Source organism: Mus musculus, chromosome X (genome assembly GCF_000001635.26).
Source record: "Mus musculus strain C57BL/6J chromosome X, GRCm38.p6 C57BL/6J".
Taxonomy (NCBI): Eukaryota; Metazoa; Chordata; class Mammalia; order Rodentia; family Muridae; genus Mus; species Mus musculus.
The window spans coordinates 137,643,878-137,658,699 of NC_000086.7; the positions used below are offsets into that span (position 1 = coordinate 137,643,878).

The window sequence follows — 14,822 nt, forward strand, 5'->3', positions numbered from 1 at the left end:
CATATGCATCTGGAGCCATGATTCCCACCATGTGTACTCTTTGGTTGGTGGTTTAGTCCCTGGCTGACCTCAAGCTGTACTACAAAGCAATTATAATTTAAAAACTACATGGTATTGGTACAGTGACAGACAAGTAGAGCAATGGAATAGAATTCAAGACCCAGAAATGATCCTACACACCTGTGTTCACTTGATCTTTGACAAGGGAGCTCAAACCATCCAGTGGCAAAAAGACAGCATTTTCAGCAAATGGTGCTGGCTCAACTGGAAGTTAGCATGTAGGAGAATTCAAATTGATGCATTCTTATCTCCTTGTACAAAGATCAAGTCCAAGTGGATCAAAGACCTCCACATAAAACCAGGTACATGGAAACTTATAGAGGAAAAAAGTGGAGAAGAGCCTCAGACATATGGGCACAGGGGAAAAATTCCTGAACAGAACACCAATGTCTTGTGCTGTAAGATCAAGAATCAACAGATGGGACCTCACAAAATTGCAAAGCTTCTGTAAGGCAAAGGACACTGTAAAGACAAAACGACAACCAACAGATTGGGAAAAGATCGTTACCAATCCTACATCTGATAGATGGCTAATATCCAATATATGCAAAGAACTCAAGAAGTTAGACTCCAAGAAAATCAAATAACCCTATAAAAAATGTTGTACATAGCTAAAAAAAAAAAAAAGAATTCTCAACTGAGGAATACCCAACGGCTGAGAAGCACCTTTAGTTGTTTCTAAAACAAGAATCTTCTAAATACTTTTAAAAGTTTGCCAAATATTACCATACTGCCTTCCCAAATGCTGCATACTAATACCATAATTAGTATATAAAACTGCAAGCTACACGTTGGAAGAATATTTACAAAGCAAAGTGTTGGACGATGAAGGATTTAAATACTGTATGATTCACTTTTTGTCTAAAAACATGTAAGATCCTTTGACCACTACTTTTCAGTTTAAAGCTGGGAACAACCCTAAAAATTTACTAAGCCTTTTGATGTACAACACTTTTGGTTGTATATTAATTGTCAGACACAATTTCCTATATCAGCTGAAAGAGGGTGTTAGGGAAATTTAATATTTCTTTTTTATTTTTTGAGGTCTATGCTTAAAGTTAAAACTCAAGTAAAACTCCATTGTGTAAATGTACCATATTTTCTTTATCCATTCTTTGATTGAAGGACATCTGGGTTGTTTCCAATTTCTGGATATGAATAAGGCTGCTATGAACATAGTTGAGCAAGTGTCCTTGGGGTATGGTAGAGCATCTTTTGGGTATATCCACAGGAGTTGTATACTTGGGTTTTGAGGTAGATTGAGTCCCAGTTTTCTGAGAAACCACCATGTTGATTTCGGTAGTGGCTGTACAAGTTTGTACTCCCAACTTCAGTAGAGGAGTCTTCCCTTTGCTCCACATCTTCATAGCTCAAGCAATGAGCTATTGCTTGAGGTTTTGATCTTAGCCATTCTAACAGGTGCAAGATGGACCTCAAAGTAACATTGACTGAAAAAGAGAAATTCTATGCTACACGTTGGCTTATTTGCATATTGCCCTGAGTATTCATCTCTTTATAGTATGTCCCTTATGTTCTCCCTCAACAGAAGCTGTTTCCTTCCTCTTCACTTGATTCTTATTTGGACCATATGTCAACATTTTGGATCCTCATTTTTATTAGTTTTTACCCTCTTTCTCTTTTGTAAGTTTTATCTATGTCTTTTTTCTTCTTTATATGTATACTTTCTTCCTCTATCTGTGTCCTATCTCTGCTTATTCCTGTTGCTTTGTTTCCCAAATTGGTATTTCTGGCTATGCATGTTTTACTCTTTGTGTCTGCTCTAACTTCCATTTCTATTAGAGTGACCAACAGAGTCAGCTGTTACTGCATGAGCTATTTTCAAATGATAGGAAGTTCCTGAGGATAGGATAGATAGAGATATAGAGAATAAAAAATGTCCCGATTGCTTGAAATTTGGATTAGATAAGTATTGTGATCTTGTCAGTTTAAGTTTTATTGAGAACCAACTTCTTTTTCTATAAATAGAATCTTACAAATATTGCTGAATATTTGTTTTTTTCTTAGATATCCAGAAGGACCTTATGACTCCTCCTCCTCTGTAGTCATTATCCTTCATTATAACTAATGACAGATTTAAAAGAGGTTAAGGGATTGAGATAAATTAAGAAGGTATGATATCTATCTATCTATCTATCTATCTATCTATCTATCTATCTATCTATCTAGATAGATAGATAGATATAGTGATATAGTGATATATTCTGATGACTCCAAAATTCCCCAGATGATAATATTATGATAACTCATATGTGTACTCTGCAACTGGATGATATTTTTACTCCATATATATTCATAAATTAAGCTTGTTTTAGTTCCAGAAGTGCAATATGAAGACATTCTCTGAACCCACGGTGTCTGTCACTTTAAGGGAGAAAGAGAAGAAAGTGTAGAAGGCAATTTGCAAATTATACCTGAATGTCACCTGAGAATAACATCATCATTGCAATCATCTGTTGGAAGATTTAGTTCAATTACATTTTTAAAGACTCTCTAGTCAAGAGAGTACTACTTATATCAGAATTTGGTACTCCAAGGAAAGGAATACTAATGCATTCATTAGCCATTGACCTATCATCTTCCTTCTTTGCAATTTTGCACATAGCCTTTGGGGAGCAGGGGATTGTGTGCTAACTCTAGGGAATCAATAAACACAAGGCTCTCTGGGGGAATATGAACTGCAGGAGAAAGAACTATTGCATATTTATGACAATGGTAAGGAGAACAGACTATTTTTTGGGGGGGGAGGTAATTTTGAAATAATTGAATAGCAGCAAAATTGTCATCATAGTGGGTATTATGCATGCTCCTGTACACTTTCTTCACACAACAGTAAGCTGGTTGTAAAATCACCAGGAGAAAAGTTATAATGCAATAAACCAAAGATTTTCATGGGAAAGCTCCAACTGCTGCTGACACTTTTATTATTTAAACAGATGTGTGGAACCTTATGTTGGGAGCCCACTGGTCAGTCCTAAGACATTCGTTGATCAATGATGATATTTCAGGCTGACTGCTGCTGCAGATGAACACTGCTAGGAGATTGATTACACTGGCCTTTCTCTTTGACTGTTTGAATTGGCAGTTTGGCAGATTTTCTCTTTCAATGGGAAATCTAAATCACCCATTGAGTATGCTGCAAACTACTTCTCTAACTTTCTTTTCCCTTACCTCTTAGCATATATAGGTTGATCTTCATTATTTTCTACTTGACTAAGCACTGTAGTATTCATACATCTCTACAGATGGGCTATACCACCTTAATACTAAAGAGACAAAGTTTATCATCTTTTGACTTCATTTAGCATTGAATGTCTACAGCAAAATAATGTAGTATTCATTAAAAAGATCTGGCTATGATCATGCATGCTCAAAGTCAAGCCTCTATTCTGTGATTTTTTTTCTAATATGATTTTGGCTAAGTCACAGCTGTTTTTTTTTCTTGAAAAGTAAAATCATGATAATAATACCTCAATAAATTTTTGAAAGGTCACAACGATATGTAACAGCTTGGTAATATATGTCTGACAAACACAAATGCTCAATAAATTATAATTATAAAATATAGCCTATCTTTTTACATTAATTTAGTTGTTGACACAGTGTTATTAAATATATGCAATAAGTATGTATATCTATTTCTTCTAATCCTCATTGATCTTAAATGAAGTGGGGGAAGCAATGCGAATGTATGAAATAATTATGGAGTTAACTTAGTCTATTGCAATGATGATTTACCTAAATCAAAAAAGTCAAATATTTAAAGTCACATATTTTCTTTCATAAAGAATAGAGAAAATTAATTATATAAGCTAGAACTATTTCTAAACTGACTTATCAGTTGCCAAAGATAGTCTATATATAGTGGGAATTCAAGCACATGACCACTTGGTGAATGGATTCATAAAGAGCCTTCTCAATAATCATTGTGGGTTGCTAATTAAAAGATATCAAAATCATTAGACAATCCTTTCTGGGAAAGTTTATATAAATTTCAGATAGCTTTTAGATTGAAACAGTGAAGCTATATAATAATATGTAATAATATAACAATAATAGCTATATTAGCTTTGGAGGAGGATAGCATGGTTAAATTCTAAAAATATTAACCAGCATGATTAAATAGGTAAAATATAAAAAAAGCTGAGAATGGCTGTAGGGAGAGTTATGTCAGATCTGAAGCAATGAGGCATTTGTTTTAACAAAGTCACTGGGAATGAAGGAAGCTTTTCATAGAAAGGTAAAGGAAGAGGAGCTAGAGTACGGATGTAGTTGAGGTAAAGTTGGAAATTGTAACGCTAAAATCCTCTTCTGCACTAGAAATGTTGTTGCTTCTGATGATGTATCGACCTATGGAGAATGAAGGACATATTGAACACTTAAATGATTTTCCAGAGTTTTGGTTTGGATTCTTCAAAAGGGGGTGTATTTACGATTGGGATTAAGTTGAAAGTGGTTGATTTGAAAATGTTGCATGGGAGTGGGACACCAGGGAAGGCACACAAGTGAAACATACAACAAGGAATGAGCTGCCACTTCTTGGTGGGATGTACAAAAGAGTGATGGAGCTGGAGTTAAAACTTCATATAGCTTATTAAGAGCCACTCACTACATACTATTTACATAGCATTTACATTTTAGCTCCAGTATTGGTCATGCTGCATTTATAGTAGAAAATTATTTATAGGGCAGAAAAAAAAAACCTAGGAAAACTTATGCAGAGGTATTTTAGAGTGGGACAAAAAGATAGGACACCAGTGGTGTTCATGGAAATAGAAAGTATGCTACAAGTCATATGTGGAGAATTATATTTTAGATAAATAATGTTTTATTTTAAACAAATGAATATTTTTAAAATGTTTTATTCATTTGAAGTCTTGAACACTTAATATTATATCTGTGTAGGGCTGAATGCTACTTGTTAAAGTCTCATTGACCATAAGTCATGTGTCAACCAGTACCCCCTGGAGCTCGTGTCTCTAGCTGCATATGTATCAGAAGATGGCCTAGTCGGCCATCAGTGGAAAGAGAGGCCCATTGGTCTTGAAAACTTTCTATGCCTCAGTACAAGGGACTGCCAGGACCAAGAAGTGGGAATGGGTGGGTAGGGGAGTTGGGGGGAGGGTATGGGGGACTTTTGGGATAGCATTGGAAATGTAAATGAAGAAAATACATAATAATAATAATAATAATAATAATAATAATAATAATAAAAGAGCTGGAGGTATGGTAGGTAGTGACTAAGTGGCTTCCCTTGTGAAGAGCATATTACAATGGACAGAGAGTAGAAAAAGACAAATAAGCAAATAGAACTTAATCACAAAATGTCTCAACATTTTAGAATATAAACATTATTACTTCCACATTTGGTACCACTTGCTACGCTTTATTCCACTTATCCTTTCTCTAAGAGACGAAAACATCAATAAATATGTCAGTTTGATTCTATAACCTTTCATATGCTTTCAGAATTTGGATGAGCATCATTCTTTATCTAGGGCCTTTGTCTTTATTCACTCCAAAACTACTATCTGATAGCAATATAATCCCTTTAATCCCCAACAGAGTGAACAAATTATTCTAGGGTCTAGGAATTTCTGGAAGTGTATGGTATTTGCTTCCTTTGCCATACCATCATTCCTTCCTGAAAGGAAAGTGTTTGGGAATGAGCAATGGAGAAAATAGACATTTGTACTATGTGTACATATATACACATATTGATTGACCAGACTTAATTTTACTGGCCATTTTTGGGCATTATATAAATAAATAGTTGCTGTGATAATCTGATGAGAGAGTTGCTCAAATATCCACTCTGGGTATTGGGAAGTGAGACCACCCTATTACTCTCCTTTCTTGTGCACACATCTGGCTTCATGTTGCAAAGCTTTTTGGCAAGAATAGTATATTTATTGACCCCCAAACTTGAAGATTTGGATGCAAATTTGTCTTCTCTGTGCTGGGAATAGGCAAGAAATAGTTCAGTCCCCTTGTCACCTGGCAGTTTCCAACCCACTTGCTTCTCCCAGAGTTCTTTATCCCTGTAGCAGGGTTACAAAAGTATGATAATAATGTATGAATGCACGATAATAAGCACAGAGTGATCTGCTGTCCTTATGCAAAGATGATTAACTTCTTATTAAGCCTCGTTGTTTATTGGTGAGTTAAGGGCATCATAATAAGGAGCTAGCTATGTTGATTTGTTGAGCTAATGGCTAAACCCAGAACATTTTCTGAAAATTTGCATGCCTTTCATCCCAGTACTCAGGAGGCTGGTCTACAGAGTGAGTTCTAGAATAGCCAGGGCTATTACACAGAGAAAACCTGACTCAGAAAAAATAATGTGTCAAATGGATCTTCGAGGTGAATTTAGGAAATATGGAATGTCACACAGTACATGGTATCACTCTGATAATTTTATAACCTGGTGAGGTTTATGCCCTTCAAATACAAATCCATTATAAAAGAATAAATCTTTAAACAGTATTCAGCATCATTAAATATTACCCAGCAGCCCTTCCTGCTTTTCCACCTAGGTTTTCTTCCATTCGTTATCCTAATGATCACAGTGGTTTCTTTTACCTTTCCAACCTCTTTGACATCACTTATCCTGGGTTTCTGATAAACCTTGTGTATCACACTGCTTCTCATCTTCTGATGATTCAACATCAACTGAAAAGTCTTAGCTCACTTGAGAAACCTGTAAAATAGTTTGTTTCTTTTTCTCAAAATGTCCCTTGATGGTGCTGGTGAGAGCCCCCTTTCCCTGTTACTCTAATCTAAGTTCACACTTTTGTTATTATTTTTCATTTTTAAGCCCTTTCAATCCAAATGCTTAAGACTGGGTACTACTCATTTTTAAATGAGGATGTCACCATTGTGTAAAATGTCATCCTGTCATTTAAATAAACAAAAGAGCTGTCTGTTCTGATGATTCTAAAACAGACGAGTAATAATCCACTGCATGGTGGTACTCTGGAGGCTGGGGCATAAAAAGCACCATGGGGATCAGTTCTTGGGGAGGAACAAGAAAGAAAGAAAAATAAGGGGGGAAAAGTAGTAAGCAAGAGACTCAAGAGTTAAAGTTGGTTAGTCCGGTGAAGTCGTTTGGTGAATCTGATGCCCATAGGCTATTTGGAGATTAATTTCATGAAGATGAGGGAGGGGTAGCTCAGGATAAAGGCTAAGTGCAAATGGCATGAGAACTATATGTGGTTTTAAATATCCAGAGACAAATGACATGATCCAAATAATTATGCTACAACCAAATAGAAGAATAGTGCCACGAAGTCAGATCAAAGAAGCAACTGAGGAGCCCATCTTCATGCCCTTGAAAGCCAAAAGGACAGAATTCAATTTTCATTTTGCATCTAATTGAGACCATTGAGAAGATTTTTGCTGGGTTCTCTCACATTTAACTTTGAGCTTTCAAAACTTTCTTCCATTTCCATAAAAATAAAGCCAGATGTCAGTAGATTATCATTTCTGTAGTTAATCTTTGAAAAATACAGTAGAAATTTGGGTATTTTTTTATCTGAAATGCTCAGAATCAACATTTTTTTTCATGTTCAGGACCTTTATATTTTTATAATCTTTTTGTAGACATTACCATTTGAACATTTTTGAATTGCATTTCAGAGGATTTTGTATTTCCAGATAAGGGTATCGATTTATAGCTATGGTTTCATTGAGGCAAAAGTGTATATGTGGCTCAAAATTTTATTTTCTTCTGTTTTGTATTTCAGCTGCCAGAGAACTTGAACAATGAAGCTGCCACTTCTTCTGGCCCTGGTGGTCTGTTCTGCAGTCAGTACAAATTTGAAGATGGTGTCAAAAAGAAATTCTGGTATGTTGCTGGTGACTTCCTGCTATATGGCCAAAGTGTGCGGAGTTTTTTGTTTGTTTGTTTGTTTGGTTTTTTTTTTTTTTGAGCATTCATAGGTCACCTATGTATTTAAATAGGGATGTCTTTAAATAGAAGCTCTTATATTACATTGGAAAGCAGCCAAAGTAAAAATGAAGTTTGTTGCTTACCACCGAGAAAAAGTTGGGAAACCAGTAGAAGTTTGTTAAAATTCAATGGCCAGCATACTCTCAGTGGACAACAAAATATGAAAGGGCTATTTACAGTTGGTTACATTTACTGGTGAGTAACCACCTGGGAGCAAACATTTATAAATTAGAAGAGAGGAAAACTTTTAAAACTACGTATAATTTGTGTTCTAATTCCATATACAACAATATGGTTTGAAGAGTTGTTTTGGAAAAATATCAGTGAGCTCTCCATATCTGTATGGAATTCCTAATCAAAGACATTTAAAGGATTCAGTTTCAAATAATAATTTCATAAAAAGAAATGTTCTTGAGCAGGAACACCTTTTCCTAGAACATGGCTGTCTGGCAGCCAATCATGATTATACTAAAAGATTAGCTGCCGTCAGTAGATATTTTAATCAAATCTTAATAATTGTTTAATAACATTTGGAGATGTGTCTTTCTGTTCTGATTACATATCTAGTTATAATTACAAAACATGCATGAGATTTTAACAATTGATTTTCTGAATATAACCATTCTACACTGAGGAATGCATTATTATATCAAAACTAAAAACCAAGCCAGGGTTTTTTTTACTGACTTCTACTTCCATTATTTCCATCAAAGGTATGCACTTTACTATCATTAAGTCTAAAAATCATAGCAACAAAGTGCATACTAACCTTTCAAAACAGTATGTCTTGAATTAGGCTTGGAGTTTAGTGCTTATTTTCTGAGGTTAAAATGTACTTACTATTTGAAATAGAAAATAAAGAGTGTTGTACAGCTAATAGCATATTAATAAGTTTCAAAATTGTTGACTAGATTTATAAAAGAGAAGAACAAGACTGAAGTCTGGATAATTGTAGAATGGTAATGGGAAGGCTCTGCATGGGCATGTCTTTGTGTTACAGACTCCTACATTTAAGTCACACTAGAATAATTAGTATCTCTTTTCTGCTCCATTTGTGTGGATGGTTTTAGTCTAGCAACTCTCCAACTTGGCAAATCTTTTTTGACTGCCTTTTCTTTTTTATTTATTTTTTCTTTTCAAGTCACATTTTCCCTTCCAGTCTTGGTTCAGAGATTACGTACTAGCAAACGTAACCTGTTGGACCAGATCCCATTTTTCTCAGTCAGTTATGTTATGATGTCTGCAGCACAAGCCTGAAAGGGAAGAAAATGAGTTAAGTGTTTAAAAAGCTATCTACATTGTGATCGTTTAATTATAGCAAAACCCACAATAAAAGCAAAACAGACAAATTGTTAACGTTTGGTTTGTTCATTCATAAAGAGTCAGACTATTTAAGCTTATTATACATAGAGAAGGTTATTGATATTCTGCCGACTTTCAGAGATCAACTTTCTAATGTTTTGCTTCTTTGTGTTCACTTGTGATTTCCTGAGGATCTTAGCTTTGTTTTCTCAGTGAGGTCAAGAGCATGTGTCTATATTAAAGAATATTACACAGGAAGTTATTTACTTGAGGTAAGACACTTGGGTTTTCTATTGCTTTCAGTCTTTTGTTTCCACATCATGTTGCTACTTGCTTTGGCCCAATGACAATGATGACATGGAAGAAAGTCTTCCTGTAGGTCTGGGCAGTGGGAGGGTTTTAAATATGCACAATGTTATTCCTCCTCAGTCTTCCCGCTTCTCCATATGATGCGTAGATGCGTAGCGAACAGACAGAAAAGTCTAATAGGTGAATGCTGGCTCGTGCATAACTGCATAGTTTGTTTTTTATAAAGTTTTGTCTTTGCTTATATACAGTTTTTTCTTTATATATTTGTTTATTGTTTAATTTCACAATACAGTAAAATTGGGTATACAATGGGTAAAGAATTCTGAGTGGGTCATAGGTGATGAGAATGGGGGAGCAGGTCTTTTCACTCCTCCCTTCTGTTTAATTATCCCATCAAAAATTTCCATTGCATCAGTACACATCTGTTATTACTACTATTATTACTATACAATAATTATTTTATGTAGAAATGTACATATTTTCTCTGTGTGATAATCAGATTTGAATACATTTATCATTGAAAAACACTAAAGAATGCTTCATCAAATCTTTAGCACTCAGATTTGCTTCATGCACTTTATGATGTTTTTTGCTTTTGTTAATTAAAGCGATCCAGGTTCAAGCTTACATGGTTACTCTTTGTAGCATTGTCAAGAAAACTCAGAGCTTCTATTTTTCTTCTCATTTCCCTTCTCTTGAGTTGAAAACAGTAGAACGATTAAGTCCATTATTCACTAGCATTTATGACTATTTAGGTCCCAACGTGAAGCTCTAATCATTTCCATGTGGTTTATTCTAGACAGGAATCCCTTTCCTTACATTTCTAATGCCAAGGGTGTCTCTTATGCACCAGACAGAAGTACAAGGGATAACATTTTCTACTTCTGTACTTGCCAAATGTTGAGAAATTACTTAACAGTTGGAAATTCTCTCCCCATCCCCCTCCCTCTCCCCGTCGTCCTTCTTCCTTTCCCTCTCTCTCTTTCTCTCAATCTCATTTTATTTTGCAGTGCTGGGGACTGAATGCAAGGCCTCATGTGTATTTGGCAAGTGTTTTTTGACTGAACTAGGTATAAAAAGAATCACCTCCAAGAATATATAGTAACAAATCTCATTGTTTTCTAAGATGTGGAGTTTTTATGGGTAAAACATCTATACTGTCTTTCTATGTCATAGTGGGCATGCCCAACTTATATAGGAAATAACAGGACTGGAGTTGGTTGGCCAAATGTGAGTTTGTTACCACCTTCACATTATACTCATAATGTCAATAAACATTTTCATTTTTAATTTAACATATGAATAAGGTTATTTGGAATGTTTATTCTGTTAAAATAAGTTTACATTTCTAAAAGCTTTATGGAAAGACATTGCCAAATACCTGGATACAGATAAATGCCAAAAAAGCCTATTTCCTTTTTTAGTAGAGGACACATATACCTAAAACTGAGTTGTTTTCTTGTTGTTTGTTTTTGTTTTTGTTTTTAATTTAGTGGTTTTATTTATTAACTTTACATTCCTATCACAGCCCCCCTACATCCAGTCCCCCTCTTACAAATCCTTTCCCTCCCATTATCCCCTCTCCTTCTCCTCATAGAAGGGGAGGCCCCACCCAAGGACATCTACTACTAGACAGGACCACGCACATCCTCTCCTGCTGAAGCCTAACCAGGTAGGGGGAGGGAATCCAATGGCAGGCACAGAGTCAGAGACAGCCCTTGGTCCAGTTGTTACCCGCCTGAAGACCAAGCTGTATATCTGGTATAAATGTGTAGGTGTCCTAGGTACAGCTCCTGCTTGCTCTTTGGTTGGTAGATTATTCTCTATAAGCCCCCATGTAGGTCTTCTTGTGGTGTTCTTGACAGTTCCCTCTGGCTTACTCAATTCTATCCCCCACTCTTCAACAAAGTACCTCAAGTTTTGCTGGGATCTCTGCATTTGTTCTAATAGTATGTTCTGGAGAAATTCTTCTTCTTCATGAAATAGGCCACTCAAACTCTTCTAATTTGCTGCATTTTAGAATTTGATAAATGATGTTTGTGGAGTACGTGTGAATGTTATCATTTGGGCCCCCTTTACATTGTCTTGGATTTTCATTGCTGCCCTTGTTACTGTTTCTGTTGCTGCTGTACAAAATTGCAAGCTGTGTTGTGCAGTTGTTGGTATTCTGCTCTTCCAGCTTGGATGTCAGATCAAAGGACATAGCATCAGTGTTGCAGGAGTATGTGTTTAAGTTTGTACCAAAAGTGGATCATCATGCAGTCAGTTTATCTGTAGGATGACCATAGTGATCAACTTCTCTGTGATCTGCCTATTGTAAATAAAGCTAACAAAATACTTTAATAAATCAGGAACAATGTAGTGAGAAGGATGCGAATGCCTACTGGCACACACCAGGCACTTACATGGTTGGATAGACTTAAACAATATCATTCAACTTTATGTAATGAGAGAATTTGAGATTTATGATATTCTGGCATTTTCTGGTTGTTGAAATGGACAACCTTTAAAATTACCAGAGGAGTAAAAGCAAACACTAAAGGCAGAAATAGGGGTTATATGAACTAACTTGACTGAATAAGCCAGAGTTTTTCAAACCCCTTCCAAGTGTAAACAAAGTAACTTCCCTTGTGAGTCGGATTGTTATGTAATTCTGAATAACATCACATGTCCTTTCTCTAAGTTCTTTGATGTTTTGTTTCAAATATGTGGGTCAGAAGTAAAGCTGCTTTAAGAATATTCATACAGAGTCAACAAGAATATCAACAAGATGGTACTCAATTATCATTTTATAAACTCATTGTAGTGAGCTACGATCAAGGAGAAAAATGCCACCCAACTATCTTTAGTCTATCTTTAAATAGACATTCTGATACTTGGTACGTGAGTATTGTACTTTCTTTAGTTAGGGTGAGTTCAACAGTGGAATTTAGAGTTTTGTGGAAAAGGAATCTTGGGTGGGAATGATTGGCTAGGTCAGTAGAAGTATTGCATGATGAAGTTTCGAGTGAAAGACAAAGTTTAGAACAAGTTGAGAGTAGGCAGAACATTATTCATTAGCCTGAACTTGTGGTCTGGATCACACTCAATGAAATGCTTAGTGGAGAAGATGAAAGAGAAATAATTTTAGAGTTCACATTCATTGGGTTTTATATGGCCACAGGCATAGCATATTAAAAATTCTTACTGAGCATGCAGCATTCTACTGGCCCTAGTGTGTGGGAGGAAGGAACCAAAATGAAAGCTTACTCAGTCAAAACTATTTAATCTTATGGAGATAAATGAATGGCTAATAAAATTATAGTAAACTAATGGAATAATACATAGTTATCAAGATGATATTTGGATTTAGGCAATATTCGTATACTAAAATGTGACTATAAGATGATAGTAACTAATAAAGCAGAAAATACTGATGTTTAAAATGTGCACTTATGCTGATTAAAATTGAAATAGAATTTCTGATGAATTTTCACATTTATAGACAAAGGGAATTTTTTCCTATAAAGATGCTTTAAGTTTATAATAAAAAATAGCCTATCTCAGACTTGAGGTGATTTCTCAGAAGTTAAGTGAAATGGTCAGGGTTCTAGAGGACATTAGCTCAATTATCAGCATCCACATGGTAGCTCACAGTCATCTGGAATTATGCCTGTTCTAAGGGAGGATTTTATGCCATCTTCTGACCTTAGCCTCCATTATGCACCTAGTATACAGACATACATGCAGACAAAACACTCATATACATTAAAAATTAAAATGAAAAACTAACTGATCCGGCTAATTGAAAGTAAGTAGCCTTATTCAAATATGTTACAAATGGAACTCCTGGTGAATAACACAAGAAAATTGGATTTAATATTCAAGTTTCATAGTGCAGGACTCTAAAGATAGATGAGTGGGAGAAGGATGAGATTAATTCTACAGAAGAATAGGAGGTTGAGATCAAGTCTCTTAAACCCAAGTAGAATCAGAATGGGCTGGAAAAAGGCAGGAGGACCATCATAGGAAAGGACCTGTCTTCTAAAAGGTTTTTGACAGAGACTGACAAATACAGGTGTAAATGCTTGTGGCCAACCTTCAGACTGAGTATGGGGTCCCCAGTGGAGGAGTTAGAGAAAGGACTGAAGGAGCTGAAGGGGTCTGAAGCCCCATAGGAGGAACAGCAATATGAACCAACCAGACCTCCAGAGCTCCCAGGGACTAAACCACCAACCAAAGAATACAAATGGAGGGACCCATGGCTGAAGCCGCATATGTAGCAGAGGATGGCCTTGTCAGGCATCAATGGGAAGAGAGGCCCTTGGTGCTATGAGGGCTCAGTTTCCCAGTGTAGGGGAATGCCAGGACAAGGAAGTGGGAGTGGGTGGGTGGGTGGGGAGTACTCTCATATAAGGGGGGAAGGGGATGGGATGGGGGTTCTGGAGGGGAAACTGGGAAAGGGCTTGCATTTGAAATGTAAATACTTAAACTATCAAATAAAAAAAGGAAAGGTCATATTGGCAGTGAATAGAGATAGCAAGGTGTGTGGTGTATGTGCCTAGGAGAAGTGTTGTATTCATTATTAGTTTCACATTGTTTTAATAAAATACCCGAGAATACCACTATAAGAAATGGTTTATTTTAGTTCAGTTCGGGGACATAGTCTGTCATGGTGGGGAAATTATAGTGCCAAGTTCTTGAGTTATCTGTTTGCATTGCATTTTCAGTCCAGAAGGAGAGAGAAAATGCTATTACTCAGCTAGCTTTCTCCTTTATATTCAGTCTAGGGACCCAGCACAGAATTGTGCTTCCTGTGTTTAGGGTGAGCCTTTATTTCTATTTCATTTAATGCAGTCTAGAAACTACCACACAGATAGGACCAGAGTGTTGTTTCAATAGTGACTCTCAATCTCAAGTTCACATCAACAGAAACCATTCCAGGTGCATGGCTAGGTCATGGATTGGTACAACAAGTTAAGTCACCCCAGATCATAGAGTGGTAAAGATCTTACTTTTCATGGGTATATTGTCAAATGATTGTATAGAATAGCTAGATAGGCAAAAATCAAATCTGAAATGATTTTCATGTGGGCAACCAGAATTTGACATGGAAGTTTAACTCTAAGAAGACAAGTAGAATTAGTTTCCTTTTACGCTTTATCAACGTTTTATTTGAAAATATTACATACCTACATAACAA

The 14,822-nt window shown here is 35.9% G+C and overlaps 1 protein-coding gene across 1 annotated transcript in view; it reads left to right on the top strand.

Annotated features, from left to right (window-relative positions):
* Window positions 1-14,822, top strand: part of Il1rapl2 (interleukin 1 receptor accessory protein-like 2) — a 1,278,324-nt gene that overhangs the window by 73,124 nt on the left and 1,190,378 nt on the right. Inside the window, exon 2 of the mRNA NM_030688.2 lies at window positions 7,824-7,924. Coding sequence (NP_109613.1) covers window positions 7,843-7,924 — 82 coding nt within the window. The 5' untranslated portion in view covers window positions 7,824-7,842. The remainder of the gene's footprint in view (window positions 1-7,823; window positions 7,925-14,822) is intronic.